This window comes from Ursus americanus, chromosome 16 (assembly GCF_024610735.1).
Source record: "Ursus americanus isolate L20-20 chromosome 16, mUrsAme1.1.p, whole genome shotgun sequence".
NCBI lineage: Eukaryota > Metazoa > Chordata > Mammalia > Carnivora > Ursidae > Ursus > Ursus americanus.
In genome coordinates, this window is record NC_142142.1 from 3,254,810 (window position 1) to 3,274,585 (window position 19,776).

Consider the following 19,776-nt stretch of genomic DNA (forward strand, 5'->3'; position numbering starts at 1 on the left):
TTCTACTGAAGCTGTTTCAAAAAATAGAAACAGAAGGAAAACTTCCAAACTCATTCTATGAGGCCAGCATTACCTTGATCCCAAAACCAGACAAAGACACCAACAAAAAGAATTACAGACCAATATCCCTGATGAATATGGATGCCAAAATTCTCAACAAGATCCTAGCCAATAGGATCCAATAGTACATTAAAAGTATTATTCATCACCACCAGGTGGGATTCATTCCTGGGATGCAAGGGTGGTTCAACATTCACGAATCAATCAGTGTGATAGAACACATTAATTAAAGAAGAGACAAGAACGATACGATCCTCTCAATTAACGCAGAAAAAGCATTTTACAAAATACAGCATCCTTTCCTGATTAAAACCCTTCAGAGTGTAGAGATAGAGGTTACATTATTCAATTTCATAAAAACCATCTATGAAAATCCCACAGAGAATATCATTCTCAATGGGGAAAAGCTCTCAGCTTTCAGGAACATGACAAGGATGCCCACTCTTGCCACTATTGTTCAACATAGTAGTCGAAGTCCTAGAGTCAGCAATCAGACAACAAAAAAGAATAAAATTGGCAAAGAAGAAGTGAAACTCTCTCTTCGCAGATGACATGATACTTTATGTGGAAAACCCAAAAGACTCCACCCCCAAATTATTAGAACTCGTACAGTAATTCAGTAATGTGGCAGGATACAAAATCAATGCACAGAAGTCAGTTGCATTTCTATACACTAACAATGAGACTGAAGAAAGAGAAATTAGGGAATCAATTCCATTTACAACAGCACCAAAAACCATAAGATACCTAGGAATCAACCTAACCAAAGACGCAAAGGATCTATACTCTAGAAACTACGGAACACTTATGAAAGAAATGGAAGAAGACACAAAAGATGAAAAAACATTCCATGCTCATGGATTGGAAGAATAAACATTGTTAAAACGTCTATGCTGCCCAGAACAATCTATACTTTCAAAGCCATCCTGATCAAAATACCAATGGCATTTTTCAAAGAGCTGGAACAAACAATCTTAAAATTTGTATGGAACCAGAAAAGACCCCAAATTGCCAAGGGAATGTTGAAAAAGAAAAACAAAGCTGGGGGCATCACGTTGCCTGATTTCAAGCTATATTACAAAGCTGTGATCATCAAAACAACATGGCATCGGCACATAGAGCAATGGAACAGAATAGAGAGCCCAGATATGGCCCTCAATTCTATGGTCAACTAATCTTAGACAAAGCAGGAAAAAATATCCAATGGAAAGAAGACAATCTCTTCAATAAATGGTGTGGGAAAATTGGACAGCTATATACGGAAGAATGAAACTCGACCATTCCCTTACACCATACACAAAGATAAACTCAAAATGGATGAAAGACAATGTGAGACAGGAGTCCATCAAAATCCCAGAGGAGAACATAAGCAGTAACCTCTTCGACATCAGCCACAGCAACTTCTTTCATGACATGTGTCCAAAGGCACGGTAAGCAAATGCAAAAGTGAACTTCTGGGACTTCCTCAAGACAAAAAGCTTCTGCACAGCAAAGGAAACAGTCAACAAACAAAGAGGCAACCCACAGAATGAGAGAAGATATTTGCAAATGACATTACAAATAAAGGGCAGGTATCCAATATCTATAAAGAACTTCTCAAACTCAACACCCAAAAAACAAATAATCAAGTCAAAAAATGGGCAGAAGACATGAACAGACTCTTCTCCAAAGAAGACATAAAAATGGCTAACAGACACATGAAAAAATGTTCAACATCATTAGCCATCAGGGAAATTCAAATTAAAACCACACTGAGGGGCGCCTGGGTGGCTCAGTTGTTATGTGTCTGCCTTCGACTCAGGTCATGATCCCAGGGTCTTGGGATTAAGCCCCGCATCGGGCTCCCTGCTCCACTGGGAGCCTGCTTCTTCTTCTCCCACTCCCCCTGCTTGTGTTCCTTCTCTCGCTGGCTCTCTCTCTCTGTTAAATAAATAAATAAAATCTTAAAAAAAAAACCACCACACATTGAGATATCACCTTACACCAGTTAGAATGGCAAAAATTAACAAAGCAGGAAACAACAAATGTTGGAGAGGATGTGAAGAAAGGGGGACCTTTTTACACCTTTGTTGGGAACGTAAGTTGGTATAGCCACTTTGGAAAACAGTATGGAGGTTCCGCAAAAAGTTAAAAATAGAGCTACCCTATGACCCAGCAATTGCACTACTGAGTATTTATCCCAAAGATACAGATGTAGTGAAAAGAAGGGGCACCTGCACCCCAATGTTCATAGCAGCAATGTCCACAATAGCCAAACTGTGGGAGGAGCTGAGATGCCCTTCAACAGACAAATGGATAAAGATGTGGTTCATATATACAATGGGATATTACTCTGCCATCAGAAAGGAGGAATACCCACCATTTGCATCAACATGGATGGAACTGAAGGGCGTTACGCTAAGTGAAATAAGTCAAGCAGAGAAAGATAATTATCATATGGTTTCACTCACGTGTGGAACATAAGGAATAGCATGGAGGACATGAGGAAAAAGAAGGAAAACTGAAGGGGGGGGGCAATCAGAGGGGGAGACGAACTATGAGAGACTATGGACTCCAGGAAACAAACTGAGGGTTTCAGAGGGGAGGGGGGTGGGGGGATGGGCTAGCCCGGTAAAGGGCATTGAGGGCATGTATTGCAATGAGCACTGAGTGTTATACGCAAATAATGAATCATGGAACACTACATCAAAAACTAATGAAGTATTGTATTGTGACTAACATAACATAATAAAAAAAATTTTTTAAATCTGCCCTCACCTTCTAGCAAAGGAAACAGATTATATGCAAATTATGTAAATAGGATGTATAATATGTTAGGTGGTGGTAAGAACAATGGGGAAGAATAAAACAGTGGAGAAGGAGATAGGCATTTGGGGTGTGAGGAGTGTCAGAGAAGCCTTCCCTGAGCAGATGTTTTTGAGTAAAGTACTCAGCAGGTACAGGACATGAGTAGGGGCAGTAAAGGAAGGAAGGAGGTAAAGAGCAAAAACAGTGAGAAAATGCTATTTTAGAATTTTTGCTGATTCCTATCCATTTTAAAAAACTCAACCTGGGCATTGCTTATTTTAATGACTACTTTGATACTTTGTCAATTTTCAAATAAGAGTTAACATTTAATAAGCACCAAATAAGTGCCAGACCACTATTCTAAGTGTTTTGCATGCACTATGTTAAGTCTCACAACAAACTGAAGATACAGGGATTGTTATTAGGCCCACTTCACAGCCAAGGAGGCACAGAAAAGTTGAATAATTTTTCCAAAGTTAGACAGCCAGCAAGTGTTGGTATCAGGATATTCCTCCTGGGCAGTCTGACTCTGAGTCATGGCTTTACCCACCAGGCAACTCACCCACTCTGAGAATAGGAATGAGTCTGAGCTCACAGGTGAGGGCAAGCAGGAGTTTTGGGCACTGGGTGGTAGTAATAGAGCAAAAAGCAAGACAATTTCTAGAGAAGATCTGAAAGGTATTAGCACACTGGAGAGCTGGAATACCCCTTTCATACTCTTAATACTAGAATAATTGTTAATTTGTATCTCCATCTCCATGCTGTAGATGGCATACTACTTGACAGTAGAAATTGTGTTATTCAACTTTTCATCCCAATTCCTAGCAAGGTAGATGTCCAGTAAATTGTTATCAAATAAATGAATGAACAATGAACAAAATGTGGGAAATGATCATGGAAATATCTGTATAGACAGAATGCAGGCACAGTGAGCCCCATTCAGAAGGAACTTAGATACAAAGACTACATACATCAATGATACAGCCTCATACAACTTACACAGATTTAAAGAGTGATAAGGGTTATAAATTACACTCATCATCTTCCCCTACCCCAACCTGCCTCCTTTTATCTACCTCATTTCAGGAAATGACACACCCGGCTGCATGACCCAGGAATTGGACACAAATCCTTTAATTCATCCACCAAACTTGACGATTTTTCCTCTTAAACACCAATTCAGTGTCATCTTCTACATCCCCACCACAACTGCCTGTAGATTCTGGCTCTTTTTTCTTCTGACCTGTAATATTGCAGGAAACTGATTCTGGTTCTCTTCAAACCGGCCTTGACTTGTGTGTGGTTGGACAGCAACTCCAATCAAGTTACCCACTTAATGTCTTTCAATCACTGCCTACTGTCCCTGGTATAAGTACAAATCCTTTAACAAGGTCTTTTTCTCTGGTGTCTGCTTTACTTTTCCAGTTTCAGCTGCATGTTTCCCTACATAGCTGATGCTTGGTTACACAAAAGTACTTTCTGTTCTGTGCGTACATCATGTTCTCGCACTCCTCCTCCTACTTGTGCTGGTGACTCTCTGCTTTTGGAAACCTCTTCCTGCAATTATGTATAATTTCTTCTCATCTTGCAAGTCTCAGCTGAAACATCGTTTTCTTTGTGAAGTTCCCTGCGATCCCTTGGTGTAATCAAGGGATTATTCTTGGGGTGCCTGGGTGGCTCAGTCATCTGAGTGTCTGACTTGATTTCTGCTCAGGTCATGATCTCAGGGTTATGATATCTAGCCCTGAGTTGGGCTCCATGCTGAATGTGGAGCCTGTTTGGGATTCTCTCTCTCCCTCTCCCTCTACCCCTCCCTCCATCACACCCTGCACAGCTCGCACTCTGTCTCTCTCTCTCAAAAAAAGGATTATTCTTCTACTCTTGTATAACACTTTGTGTAAAACTCTATTGGAGCACTATACAATTGTGTAAGTGTGCATATATTTATATTATCTAATTGTTAATTCCAGGAGGAAAATCTATTCAGTCATCATTGTATCTTTTGCACCTAACAGAGTGTTAACTCTAAGTGCTTGGTAATTAATGTAGCCTAAGATTTAATTATTTTTAGAGCAGTTTAATGGTGCTACAGCATCTCCAGTTGAGCTTAGAGCTAAGTAAGACCTCTGAATGTGTGTGTGTGTGTTATAGATGGTACATTCAGTTTTGTCTTCCAATATATATTTATTTTAAATGTTTTGTTATGTCCTGAGAATTATTTTAAAAGCTTATTATAATAGCTTTGTATCACTCATTGTGCCACAGATGTCCACTCCCCTCAAATATTTAATCAAAATGTTTCCTAGGACAGAGCCACAACTCTGGGGCACATCACTTAAGCCATACCCCAAAATGAGTTGGCACCAAAATTTTAGTCTCTACTTTCTGGGCTGTTTAGCAAAGTGATCTATTTTTTTTCTGTCAGCGACTTTAAATCATTTCAGACATGAGCTGGGTATAAATAAACAGTTATATGTACTGAGAATGTCCTAATGACACACAACCAGATGATACTACTTAGACACTAGTCATTATGTTACAAAAGGCTAGAAAGTTTCTCAGAAAAGGTTCTCACGCCAAAAGTTCAGATGTTATCAAAGAAAACCTCAGCTAAGGTAGCAGAGATGACCTTCCTTTTTCTTTCAATCCACATCCTACAGAGAATCTCCACACTTAAGTCCGATGAAGAGGAATAAGGTCAGGGACAGGGGCAGGGGCTCAGAACCCCACTTGCTTGGCTTTCACTTTTCTCCTGTCCCCTGAAACAGCCCCTTCATGCTTCTTTATAGGGCCCTAGGGCTGCACAAAACAATATGAAGGCATGATTCAAAACTTTGCATTTGCCTCCCTCCCACAGTTCTAATTCTGTATTTTCCTTCATCTGCCTTGATCTTTCTCTTACCATCCCTCCATATTGCCTTTCCTCTCTTTCTCTTCCGTTTCTCTCACCTTTCTCTTCGGTTTTCACATTTTGATCTGTTTTCCTCTGCTAAGCAGGGAAGAGATGGTGGAAGGAAGGTTCCTGGGACGGTATTCTGAAGAACTGATCTCCCGTCGCTGCATGCATGCAATTGTGGTTGTCAGGATGTTATCAATGAAGTATAATCCAGCTACTGTTTTACTACTGGTCTTGCAAGCACAGAGCCTTGAATAAATGTAATTGTGTTTGCAGCCATCAGAGTGGGAGAGAACCCTATGGAAGGGGAAGTTATACAGAAACTTAGCTGAGGTGGTCTGGCCAGCTACACTTCTATCCGGAATGTCTCCTTCCTGTGGTAACATCTTGGACATTCCATGCACTGCTTCAACAAGGAAGAACTAGAAAACATACTTAAGAAAACTTTGTGAAACTGGGGCGGTGCATGGGTGGCACAGTCGGTTGAGCTTCTGACTCTTGGTTTCAGCTCAGGTGGTGGTCTCAGGGTCCAGGATTAAGCCCTGCCTCAGGCTTTCTGCTCAGCAGGGAGTCTGCATAAGACTCTCTCCCTCTGTCCCTCCTCACCCTGCTCGATCACTCTCTCATAAAAGAATGAGTGAATGAATAGAAAAATTTGTGAAACTCCCACATAAATGATAGTTTGAGGCCACATAGTTACAATGACAAGGACTTTGGAGTCATAATTTCAGAGTTAAAGTTCTGGTTGTTATTTTTTAGCTGTGAGACACAGAGCTACTGACATGACATTTTCTGAGTTATTTTCTCAACTGTAAAATGACTATTATCATAGATGCTCTAACCCTGTGAAATTAGATAATCTATGTGCAAATGCTTCGACCATTCTAAACCCCAATACATATATTATCTGTGTTTTCCATCTTTTCCCAGATTAGTTAATTTGTCAACTCTTATAAAACTCCTTTTTTTTGTTTTTTTTTTTTTTACCTGAGACCTTTGCCCTTCCTTCTCGTTTCCTAGAAATATGTCAAAGAAGATACATTTTCTTGGTAATAAGCATCATCCTCTTTACTAGAGAGCTCAAGTCTATGCTCCGTCCACTTTGCTCTTTACTTACCTCCTGTGAATGAAATTTGTATCACATTCCAGAGAACCCCTGGTCTGTGTCAGCTGCTCTAGAGTACCCTGAGACTATATCCGAATGAGCCACTCCAGGGGAGTCCTAAAATATGGCTATATCCGTGCAAATCATTTCAGAAAAGCCCTGGATTGTGTCTGTGCCAATCATTTCAAAGGTACTCTGGGTTGTACTTGTCTCAGTCCTCATTGCTGGTGAACCCTGGGGTTCTGCCATGTCACATTCTCTGAGAAACTTTGTCCAGGGCTGTGCCAGACACCCCAGGTAGATCCTGGGCTGTGGGTGAGTCAGTCCCTGTAAAGAAGCCCTGAGTTGTGCAGCATTAGTCATTCCAAAGAAGCTCTGAGCTGGGCCTGTGTCAATCACTCTAGAGGATTCCACGCTGGGTCTCAGGACTATTTTGGTCCCTGCTGTTTACTGTAATAGAGTGATTCCCCGAATGCTTCCTCTTCCTCAGGTCAAGTCATAGGTTCACTTTCTGACAGGTGTGAGTTTTGAGGAATTCCTAGGAGTGCAAAAATTTGTGAAGATTCTGCAATCTCATAAATAGAGGAAGATCTTTGCTGCAGCTCCAACTTTCCTGCACTCATGAGGCTACGAGAGCGAAGGGAAAAAACTTAAGGGTCTGTCTATTCTCTAAGGTTTGCACCAGAGAAAGATTAGAAGAGCATGCCAGTGTCCTTTTTCCCCCTCAGCTTTATTGAGACAAATTGACGTATAACATTGTGTAAGTTTAAGGTATATAATATGATGATTTGATACATGTATTTATATTGGAATGATTAGCACAATAGAGTTAGTTAACATGTCCATTACTTCACATAATTACCTTTCTGTATATGCGTGTGGTGAAAACCTTTAAGATCCACTCTCTCAGCAACTTTCAAGTATATAATACAGTAATGTTAATGATAGTCACTATGCTGTGCATTTGATCCCCACAGCTTATTCATCCTATAACTGAGTTTGTACCCTTTGACCAACATCACCCTACCCCAACCCCTGTTAACCACTATCCTACTCTCTTTTCCTTTGATTTCGGCTTTTTTCAGATTACACATAGAAGTGAGATCATATAGTATTTGTCTTTCTTTGACTTCTTTAGCATAATGCTCTTGAGGTCCATCCATGTTGTCCAATGGCAGGATTTCCTTCTTTGTTATGGGTGATTAATATCCCATCCTATATATCCACACAAATGCCACATTTTCTTTATCCTTTCACCTGTAAATGGACACTTAGGTTGTTCCCATGTCTTGGCTATCGGGAAAAATGCTATAACGAACATGGGAGTGCAGGTGTCTCTTTAAGACAGTGATTTCATTTCTTTCATGCCAGATTCTTTTACATCTCCCCTCACTTTTGAGTCTCATTGGGCTGGTTCTTTGGGAATGTTTCTGACCTGGACTGTTTTCAGGCATGGAGAGGAGAACTTGTTAATCATTGTCTAAGCCAAGTGGAGAATATTAATGAAAACCATAAGCAGTTGATGGGGGTATTGTTGGTTGAGGAACTATTAACTCCTGGTTAAGATGAAAAGAAGAAAGTCTGACTAACAGTCTTAAAATCCTCACCCTTCTGGAGTAAGAATTGAAGTTGAGGGGCGCCTGGGTGGCACAGCGATTAAACGTCTGCCTTCGGCTCAGGGCGTGATCCTGGCGTTATGGGATCGAGCCCCACATCAGGCTCCTCCGCTATGAGCCTGCTTCTTCCTCCCCCACTCTCCCTGCTTGTGTTCCCTCTCTCGCTGGCTGTTTCTATCTCTGTCGAATAAATAAATAAAATCTTTAAAAAAAAAAGAATTGAAGTTGAAGGAGTAAGATGATGTCCATGCTTTGAGATAAAATTTCCCCAAGCTGATTAGGACTTCATCCAAAGACCCTAATGCATATCTGAACATTTCTTATAGTGCTTCTAAAACAGAAATTTTATTGCATGTTCCTTACTGAAAGCGGTAACCATATCTGACTTCATTATTGTTTGCTTAGTATTTAACATAGTTTCTGCAAATATGTGCTCGAATTTTTGCACAAGCTGTATTTAAAATACTGACCTTCTGCATCGTCCTTCACCTATATGATCTGGGATTTTCCATTTCAATTAATTAGGATGGCACATTCATCTTGCAGTTTGCTCTAGGGAAGTGTACCATATTTCCAACAAAAGTGATAACAAAGGTGGCTCAGTGGATAAAAACGAATAGCTATTTATTCTTCCCCCAATAACCTTTCTCTTTGTCTAGTATATAACATAAATTTCTGTTAGTTCCCATGTTTACTTGGAATTACAACCAAAAGTAGTGTGAGAATAGAAATAGCTACATGAGTTCTCTCTGCCATTCTTCCTCTCATCCTTTCCCTCTTCTCAAATACTGAGTACTTGCATTTGGAGGAGGAAAAATTGTATTACAGGCTCCAATGGCCAATAAGCAAATGCACAAGGTTCACTTTGAATGTTTGTTCATTCATTCAACAAATAATTCTTGGATGCCTAACATGAACCAGGCAGTGGAGTTTCAGTAGGAAATTTTATAAACATTGTTCTTGTCCTCATGGAACATACGGTTTAAATGAGAAGACAAATATTAAAGAACCATATAAAAATGTGAAATTACAACTGTGATGGATATGTAACTAGGAGAAAATGATGTAGCTACAAAAATAGCATCACCATTTCCCATTTCTCTGGACATAACTCTGAGTAGGGACTGGCTTACAATTTAATAAAGTTATGAGCAACAATCCCAAAGTTTCAGCCATGTCTTCGCCTAAGACAAAAGCCTTTCAAATATAAATTAATCATCACGAGCTATTTTCTCACTCCCAGCAATCCCAAAGAGGCCTCTGTAACAGCGGAAGATGAAACGAAGTATCATTGCCCTATATAATGATGTGTGCCTCTGAGTCTATTGTGAAAAATAAAGATGCCTTGAAAATGATGAATTAAATAAGAAAATATTTATTTCATACGTATATGTTTGACTCCATTGTTTCTGATGAACGATGCATATCTTGGGAGATGAGTTTGGATTTGTGTGTTTGATTCAAACTACTCATCTGGAAAAAAATAAATGTATCAAAATTCACACTGCTGGGTAGATGTTGAACTTGGAGAGGTTGCTGTATGTTGAACTCAGCTCTAGATTTAGCGTTTCAGTAGTTATTTTTTTCAATGACCATTTTTTAATGTTCTGATTAGAGACTTTGGAGTTTTTTCTTGACCCAAACACTCAGATGATGAATAGCACTTCTGAAGGGCAGACTGCAGTAGACAATGCTGGAGTTTCTCTTCAATCCTCCTCGGTCATTTTGACTAGCTCTGAGCATCCTTTGTCAGCTTCTGAAATCTTTACTTCTAGTAGCATGTACCTGAGACCTTCAGAAGAATGCCCCTAAGGCACTGGGAGAGTGGTGCCTGGGAGATTAATTCTCACTCTTCCCTACCCACCAGTCTGCCAGGAGCCAGTGGATGACTGGAATGAAAGTACAAAAGCCTACTTCTTATGACTAAGCTTTATTTATGCTCTGGAGCTCCCAGCTGTATTAGGCTGAGTCTGGGATTGCACCCAAAATTATGTTTGCGTAGCTTCTTCTCCATTCCTACTCTATTTTCCCCCACTCATTTAATGATTTCTCCTTAATAACTCACTTGCACTTGAGTCCTTGGTTCCATATCTGGTTCTGGGACAACCTGATGAAAGCAACTAGTCTCAAGACAAGTTCAGTTATTGCAAGTTTGGGGAAGATGTTTCTAAAAGGTGAAATAAGATTCATAGCAGGGATATGAAGGAAAAGGCTTGACCTTCCAGAAAAAATCTCTTTCATACCTTTTTCATGGGTCTCCTCCAGACTTTCAGAACACCTATACTCTACTGCAGGAATTGGTCTTGCTCTAGAATCAAATCCCCTTTCTTGAGCACTGTATTTCCTCACATGCAATCCACCATCAAATCCTATCAATTCTTCCTCTAAAAATTATTTAGAATTAATTTCTACAGATACCTGATAAATTACATTCTTTATTCCAAGTCACCACCATTTCTCAACCAGATTACCCATTCATTTATTCATCTTTCATACACTATTGAAAAATTGGAGAATAATTTCATTATAATGTAAATTTTGTATTGGGCAAAGTAAATCAGAATAGATAAAGTGATATCCTTCAACACTGAAGTGAAAGTCATAAGACCTTGGCATCTCCTAAGTATGACTGTACTTGAGGCTCCATTCACAAAGGGGAGCATCTCTTGTTTTGTGCAGCTTTTGGTTCCTGGAAAGTGGCACTGACTCTCATGACCATATAAGGGCTGCCCCACTGGTTCAGAGCATCACATCATCTGCATTATCTTGGCACCAAATATCCTTTTACTAAATAAACCATCACTGACATTTTCATTCTATTGTTACTATACATGTTAACTATCTACTGTGGCAACCTCCAGTATCACTGAACTGCATGTCTGAGCAGTCTATGTTGTCTCTCCAAGTACCAGCTGTGTTTCTGTTAAAACTCTGGCTTCGGAGTTGCATATATTCTGAGTGGTCTGCCCTAACCCCATTTTCCCACAGTATTTTCAGTGTAGAGTTTTTCAGAACATAAGTTTTTCAGGAATGCCCACATCATATAAAACAGAAATACTTGTGCAACTTTCATTTTCAAAGAGTTACAGGTACACTGGGGGAAGACAAACATGTAAAAACAAGTACAGCATAGTTTATCCAAAATTTAACATATCTGTTGATAAAATTGGAATAGATGCATGTAGGAGAGAATGATTTATGCTGCTTGAGGGATCACAGTGGGACCTTAAAAGATGAGATGGATCTGTCTAAAATAAAGATGGAAAGAACCTTTCAAGTAAAGAAAATAGAGTACCAAGCATCACCAGCTGCTAATCACCTAAACTATTAACTCAGAAGTCTGAATTAAATTCACCATTTTCTCAACTTACTCAAATATTTCTTCCATATTCTTCAAAATTTATTTCCTTCAAGTTAAAATTTTACTTATTTTTTGCCTATTATATAAGCAAAATTTCAAATGTTTGATAACAAATGTTATTGATGTGGCTGTGGGGAAACAAGAACACTTGTAAACTTCTGGTGGGAGTGTAAAATGGTACAATCAGTTTTGAGGGAAATGTGCCAATATATAACAACATGATACACATATTTACCCTTTTCCCAATTTCCAGATTTCCGTCTGTCAGATATACTGGCAAAAATATGAAAATGCTTATATAAAGCTATTTTTTATAGCATGATTTGTAATTGTAAAAGATTCATTAAGTAAACTATGGTATATCTAGAAAACAGAGTACTATGAAATTATAAAAAGAATGAGAAATATTTTTGTGGTTAAAGAAGAGCTAATGTTGCAGTTAACTAGATCCATTTTAAACTTTGATGAAAACAGAATCATAAGACATTAAGGAGCGCATGTGATGTAATGAGTACTGGGTATTATATAAGACTGATGAATCACTGACCTCTACCTCTGAAACTAATAATACATTATATGTTAATTAATTGCATTTAAATCTCAAAAAACAGAATCACAATAACAACATGGATGGGACTGGAGGAGATTATGCTAAGTGAAATAAGTCAAGCAGAGAAAGACAATTATCATATGGTTTCACTCATTTATGGAACATAAGAAATAGGAAGATCGGTGGGAGAAGGAAGGGAAGAATGAAGGGGGGATAAACAGAAGGGGGAATCAACCATGAGAGACTGTGGAATCTCGGAAACAAACTAAGGGCTTCAGAGGGGAGGGGGGTGGGGGATTGGGATAGGCTGGTGATGGGTATTAAGGAGGGCACGTATTGCATGGTGCACTGGGTGTTATACGCAAATAATGAATCATGGAACATTACATCAAAAACTAAGGATATACTGTATGGTGACTAATATAATAAAAAATTATTATTAAAAAAAGAATTTTAAAAAAAGAAAGAAATTTATAACATTACTTCAACAAGGTTTAAGAACCTGAATATGGGATAGAGAGAGAGCCCACGGAAGCTCAGCTCATTCTTTCTGGGAACAATAGAGTAAGAAATAAAATGATTGTGGGGGTTATAACGGTGTAAGCATAGAGATTATCAATACACTTTCCTATATTCATAACACATGCCAGTGAGCTTAGAACTGCTTCAAGGGCAGGCGAACTGAAGTAAGACAATAATGAAAGTTATGCATGGGAGGGATCATATGGTGGTTTTCTATCTGATGAATGGAGTCAGATCTGCCAAAAGGAAGAGAAAGTGACATGATGATTTTTACCGATTTTGTCCTGTTATTAAATGTGTTCCCACATTAGGATTATAAGCAGTTTTTAAATATTCAAAATGTGGACATAGGAATGTGAATATCTGGAATTACTTGGCACAGAATTGTTGAAATACCAATAAGAAAAATAAAATAAGCCTACAATGATCAGATGAGTTTTCCATGTGGTAGCAATAGGTTTTATCTACTTCTGTGCTCTTTTCCCTACACTGAGCTTCAGCAGTTGGGTTTCATCCCAACAGAGAAGGGAAGAGAGCAGAAGAATCCCAAATAGGAAATTGATTGCTCCCCATTCAGTACCCACTACTCTTCTTAATGTCTATGGGATGACATTTCTAAGGCCTAAAGCCTTGTGGAGGGTCCGGCCAAGGGCATTCTTCACCTCATTATTTCTCAGGCTATAGATGATGGGGTTCAACATGGGAGTCACAACAGTGTAGGACAATGACAGCAACTTTTTGCTCTCAGGAGAATTATTGGATTTAGGCCGGAAGTAGGTGAGGCTTAAAGATACGTAGAACAGGGAGACAACAAGGAGGTGGGAGGAACAGGTAGAGAAGGCTTTATGCTTCCCTTTAGCTGATGGAATCTTAAGGATGGCAGCAGCAATGCGAGTATAGGAACACAGGATCAGCAAGCAGGGTGTCATGACAACAAGAATGGTTCCAACAATTGCATAGATCTCAAACAGTGCTGTGTCTGCACAGACCAGCCTCAGCACAGGTGGGCTGTCACAGAAGAAGTGATTCACCTTGTTGGTGCCACAGAATGGAAAGCTGAAGAGCCACGTGGTCTGCACAGTAGCTACGGGAAAGCCTGGAAACCAGGAGGCAATAGCCAGTTTGGCACGTGTCCTTTGGTTCATGATGACTGCGTAGTGCAAGGGACTGCAGATGGCTACATAGCGGTCATATGCCATGGTGGCCAGGAGGAAGCATTCATCAACTCCAAAGAAAAAGAAGAAATACATCTGTGTGGCACAGCCAAGGAAGGAGATGGTTGTGTCCCAGGCAAGCAGGGTCCCCAGCATCTTGGGCACAATGACTAGGTTGAGGCCAATCTCTAAGAAGGACAAGTTCCTGAGGAAGAAGTACATGGGACTGTGCAGCATGGGGTCAGCCAAGGTAACCAGAATGATGAGGCTGTTTCCCATTAGGGTGACCAGGTAGATGATTAGAAATGTCAGGAAGAGTAATGACTGTATTTCAGTAGGTAGGGAAGAGAAGCTCATGAGGATAAACTCCCCAACTCTTGTCCAGTTTCCTCCAGCCATAGACGTACAAATGAATCCCCAGCTGTGGTCATGGAGAGAGATTCTTGATTGGAAGAGTCAGACTCTGGATTTGATTTTCAGACTCTTTTTTAGTGTCAGGAGAAGAGGCAAGGTCAAGATCTCAGTTGGAAGAGGAAAGGCGTTGTATTGTCTAAGAATAAAGACACAGGGAAGAATGGCCAGTGTTTAAACTCAGAGATGGGCCTGGGCCAGCTTCTGGAGGATTTGATATTTCTTTATTTGTACATTAACGTATACAGAAAAGTTATACCAAACCAAAACTATAAGTCCCTGAAAGGGCCACCAACGGGCATATTTTGGGAGAAGTGATAGTCCCGAGAACATCTAACCTTTTGAGAAACAAGACCAATGTTCATGATTTCATTAAAAACACATACATGGGGGATGCCTGGGTGATTCATTCAGTTAAGTGTCAGCCTTTGGCTCAGGTCATGATCCCAGGGTCACGGGATTGAGTTCCTCACTGGGCTTCTTGCTCAGTGGGGAGCCTGCTTTTCCCTCTGCCCACTTCTTACTCTGTCACTCCCCTGCTTGTGTGCTCTCTCTCTCTATCTGACAAATAAATAAATAAAATCTTTAAAAAAATACCCCAATACATGTGCATTTATCAAAGCTTTAGGAATATATTTACAATTATAATGCAGAATAATGCATTAACAATTTTTCTACTCTTCATGAATCTTTCTTGCCAGCTGAAATTTGGGAGGTGAGTGAGGGGCTTAGTATGTATTGAGGACAGTTAACACATGCCTTTGTTTTGTCCTTTTATATGTGCCTTTTATAGGTGAGGAAACTGATCCCAGAGAAGTTAAAGAACAGCAATTAAAATGGTAAATCTCAAATCCAAAACAGATTTGTTGGATTCCAGAGTTCTCAGATTTCCACTGGACCATGCATCATTGGACTGCTCTGCCTTGATCTGAGGACCAACTCATCAATACTTAAGAAAATCAAAATAGGAATTTCTGCAAAATCACATTTTGTATTATTTATTTCTACTTTGTAATTTACTATCATATGCTCTTCTTTTCTTGTTATTTTGGTAATCTAGAATATTGAGTTCTAATAGAGGAATTATTAGATGAAATTGGAAGATAAATAAAAAAGAATTAGAGAAAAAAAAAAAAGGTTTGGGAACTACTGTACAAAAAAACCCCACAAGCTTAAAAACAGAAATTAAAACATTAAGAGCAGTAGAAACCAGAATTGAAACAAAGTAGAAGACAAACGAACATGTGGTCCTTGTTTTGGATACATTCCAGCAATAGACTTTTATTCTATGCTCAACAATTTCGACCTTACTCTATAAAGAAAGCCATCTGAATATTTGAAGCACAGGGGAGACGTTGTTATATATGCCATGCAGAAAGATCACTCTGACATTGAGAATGGACAGTATAGGGTGAAATTAGTGGAGTAATCAAATCTGTATACCCGAGATCAAGAAGACCAGATGGTATGTTCATCCCTATTTCATATATAATACGTTTTTAAGCAGTAGACAAACTAATGACATATATAATCCATTTTTAAGCAATAAAACTAATGAAGAGAGAGTAGACAAACTAATATTAGTCAGGTCATGGTGAGTAATTTGAATTTCAAGATTGTATTTAAAACTCTAAAACATCTATTCAGGAAGAGAAAATCATTTTTGACAAAGGATAATGATCAATCTAAGATATCTCTGAAACACCAAAAATTAAATGAAGCAATGTCTACAGCTTTGAACTCAAATTCAGAAAAACCAAATATAAGCTTCAAAAAAACAATAATAAAAGGATCACTGATGCGGCAAACAGAGGGTCTTAATTAGAAACTCCTACTGTCATTTAATACAACCCAGCCCTGTGCTTTTCGGAATAAGTAAATAGAGAAAATAAGTAAATAGAGAAATCATGAGAGGTATGAAGACAATAATCCAAATTAATGGGATGAATCCAAGACATCAGAATAGTTCTTCCCTTTCTTAAAAAAGAAACTAAAAGAAACTGAAGACACATTAATTTTTTTCAATATATACTCCCAAAAAATGCTATATGATATTAAATATTGAATAAGTAGTTATAAAAATGAGAGTCTTACGTCAGAAAAGACCATGGTAGCTGGGGGGGGGGGCGGTGAGGATGGTGACCATGATTATAAAATTAAAAGGCTGTGGAGCATAGTGTTGGAAACTTAAGAAAACTGAATTGGTGAATTAGAATACAAGTTTGAGAAATTATACTCACATTACTGAGAAAAAATTTGAAAATAGGAAGATAATGAGAATAATGAAGTAAAGTACAGGAAATAAAATCAATTTGATACGCATTCCAGAATGACATGACAAAGAAAAGAGAGACAATACTCAAAGAAGTACCAGGGGAAGAACAAACATCTCTGAGCTAAAGGAAGGCATGACTTTTTGAACTGAAAGAATCTCTAGGTACAAAACAAAATAAATTTAAAAAGGTTTACACAAACATTTCTTTATATTAGTGAAAGTTTTCTTTTTTTAACTTGAAGAAAGGGAAAAATTCTGTTAAGTAACTGGACTGGAAAATGATAAAAATAAAACAAAAATAATTTTATTTTTTTATTTTTTTAAAAGATTTTATTTATTTATTTGACAGAGAGATAGCCAGCAAGAGAGGGAACACAAGCAGGGGAAGTGGGAGAGGAAGAAGCAGGCTCCCAGTGCTCCCGGTGGAGCAGGGAGCCTAATGCAGGGCTCGATCCCAGGACCCTGGGATCAGGCCCTGAGCTGAAGGCAGACACTTAACAACTGAGCCACCCAGGCGCCCCACAAAAGTAATTTTAATGACCCCTATAAACCACATCCAAACAAAAACTTTAGCTCAACTGTAAAGGAAAAGAAAATCAGAGAACTCTATTTCTAGGAAGATGGGAGAGATGTGCTTTTCCTTATTCTTTCCACTAAGTATAACTAAAACCCCTAGACATTATATGTGAAAAGAGTGTAAGAAGATTATGAAAGATGGACAGAAGTTAGGGGAGCTAGGCATCTCAGAACCCAAGGAAGGTCATGGTAGTAAGTCCATTGGGATTTAATTTTGCCTCATATAACCCAGACTACTTTCTCAATATAACCTGAATATCTATGTAAAAAATAACAGTCAACACTATACTTACAAGTAAAATATTAGAGCAGAGATTCTTAAATTCAGGAGATCATGCAATCTTTTGAGAATCTGACAAAAACTATGGAATCTTTCTCCTTCAAAAAATATGTATAATATTGTATGCATTTTGGAAGAAGTCTCAGATCCCTGAAGTCCTTCTGGAGACTCCCAACTTAGTTTCACAATAAATTTTGGAGATTTTGGCCAATGCAATTAGACCAGGAAAATAAATGAGAAGTAAATATTAGAAAGAAAAAGATGACATTATTATTAAAAGAAGATGAAAAACTATCAATATTAAGAGATTCAATTGGTTGGCCAGTTTCAGGATTGACATAGCAAATAAGTGGTTTTCCAATATTCATGAAAAAAAGCTAAGTAGGGAAAAAGTTTCACTGTATCATTAAAATACAGAGTACTTTAGAATAAGCATGTTAAAAGTAGACATGCCCTTATGGAATGTAATGTACTTACATAATGTTAGAAAACTGTCTTAGACAAATTGAGTGCTATATTGTCTTTATGAAGAAAACAATAGTGTTATAAAGATGCCAATTACCAACAAATAAAAAAGTAAATTTAATTTAATTCCAAAACATTAAGAAAAGTAGAGCAAGAAGTATATACACAGTCAGATATTAGAACATATTATAATACTACTTTACAATGTTTTATTATATTCTCTCTTAATATTCAAATGTTTTATTATGTTTATGTGTGCATGCTTTGAAGAATTGTACTTTAGGCAAATAATTGAAACAGAATGACTCCCAACAGCAGTGCTTATATGAGACAAATTCAATAAACAGCTTCAGGTCAACTTGAGGGGAAAATAAATGTTACATTCTCACCTTAAACAATACACCAAAATACATCAAATATGGATGATTTAAGTGTAAATAGGAAGCCATAGTTGAATTTGAAAAAAAATGTATGTTAATATTTACATTAGCTTTCTGAAGGTCTTTTGCAGCATAAACTCTAAAACAGAATCTAAAAAAGATAAGATTCATTGATTTGAACATATAAAATTAAATGTTTGAACATTAAAAGCCTAACATAGAAATTAAAGATAAATTCCAAATAGGGACAATATATATAAGATAAATTTTAAGAGATTGTTGTGGTTTATCCAAGAGAAAATTAGGTAAAGCTATAATCATTCAATTCACATAATCAGAAATCAAATGCCAAAAAAACATGAAAAATATTCAAATTAATCAGAAATGAAATACAATTTTTAACAAGAGATTATATTTCTCAAAAATTTAAAATATTAATTATTTATTTTGGGTAAAAGTGAAAGAATATAAACATTTGAACATTGTAGGTCCAAATAATAGGGGGATTTCACAGTATGTATCAGAGACTCTGAACTAGCAATTCCATGTCTACAATTTTAGATTAAGATTATGTGTAAATTTCATCTGCTAGAATTCTCCTCTCAACTCTATTTACAATAGAGTAATTGAAACAAATAATAAAGGATAGTCTAAATGTATAAAAATAGATCAGTGAAATAAATTGTACTATATCTACACTATGGAATGCTATGAATTCTTTGTATGAGTTTCAGAGGTAGAATTTAGTGATTCATCAGTTGCATATAACACCCAGTGCTCATTACATCAAGTGCCCTACTTAATGCCCATCACCCAATTATCCCTTCCCCCCACCAACCTCCCCTCCAGCAGCCTTCAGTTTGTTTCCTACAGTTCAGCATCTCTTATAGTTCTCCTCCCTCTCAATTTTCATCTTATTTTGTTCTTCCTTCCCTTCCCCTCTGTTCATTTGTTTTGTTTCTTAAATTCCACCTATGAGTGAAATCATATGGTATGAAGCAATTTTAAAGTATGTTGTAAGAATATCAAATGACATGGGAAAATATTCAATATGTTTTGCAAAGTTGATAAATTAGGCTATGAAATAGTATGTTCAATGTAAGACAGTTATTTCAAAATGAAAATTTATATATATGCATACATGCATGAATATACATATAGAAACCTTCAGTTCTATTCTTTTGTTAATATCTTAGTAATATAATTACAAGTGCTTTAAATTTCTTCTTTGTATATTTTTATACTATCTACAGTGAAATATATTGGTTTTTATTTGAAGAACAAATACTTGGACATAATAAGGAATAGCATACTTATAACACACACAAAAAAACCCAT

The 19,776-nt window shown here is 37.7% G+C and overlaps 1 protein-coding gene across 1 annotated transcript; it reads right to left on the minus strand.

Annotated features, from left to right (window-relative positions):
- Positions 1 to 13,496: 13,496 nt before the first annotated feature.
- Positions 13,497 to 14,450, minus strand: LOC123782756 (olfactory receptor 10A2-like). Its single transcript, XM_045783063.2, has one exon. The coding sequence runs from the start codon at positions 14,448 to 14,450 to the stop codon at positions 13,497 to 13,499; it is 954 nt and encodes a 317-aa protein (XP_045639019.2).
- Between the last annotated feature and the right edge of the window lie 5,326 nt (positions 14,451 to 19,776).

What these genes read in the sequence shown, in the direction of transcription:
- LOC123782756 (XM_045783063.2), bottom strand. Translation starts at nt 14,450, where the DNA reads ATGGCTGGAGGAAACTGGACAAGAGTTGGGGAGTTTATCCTCATGAGC.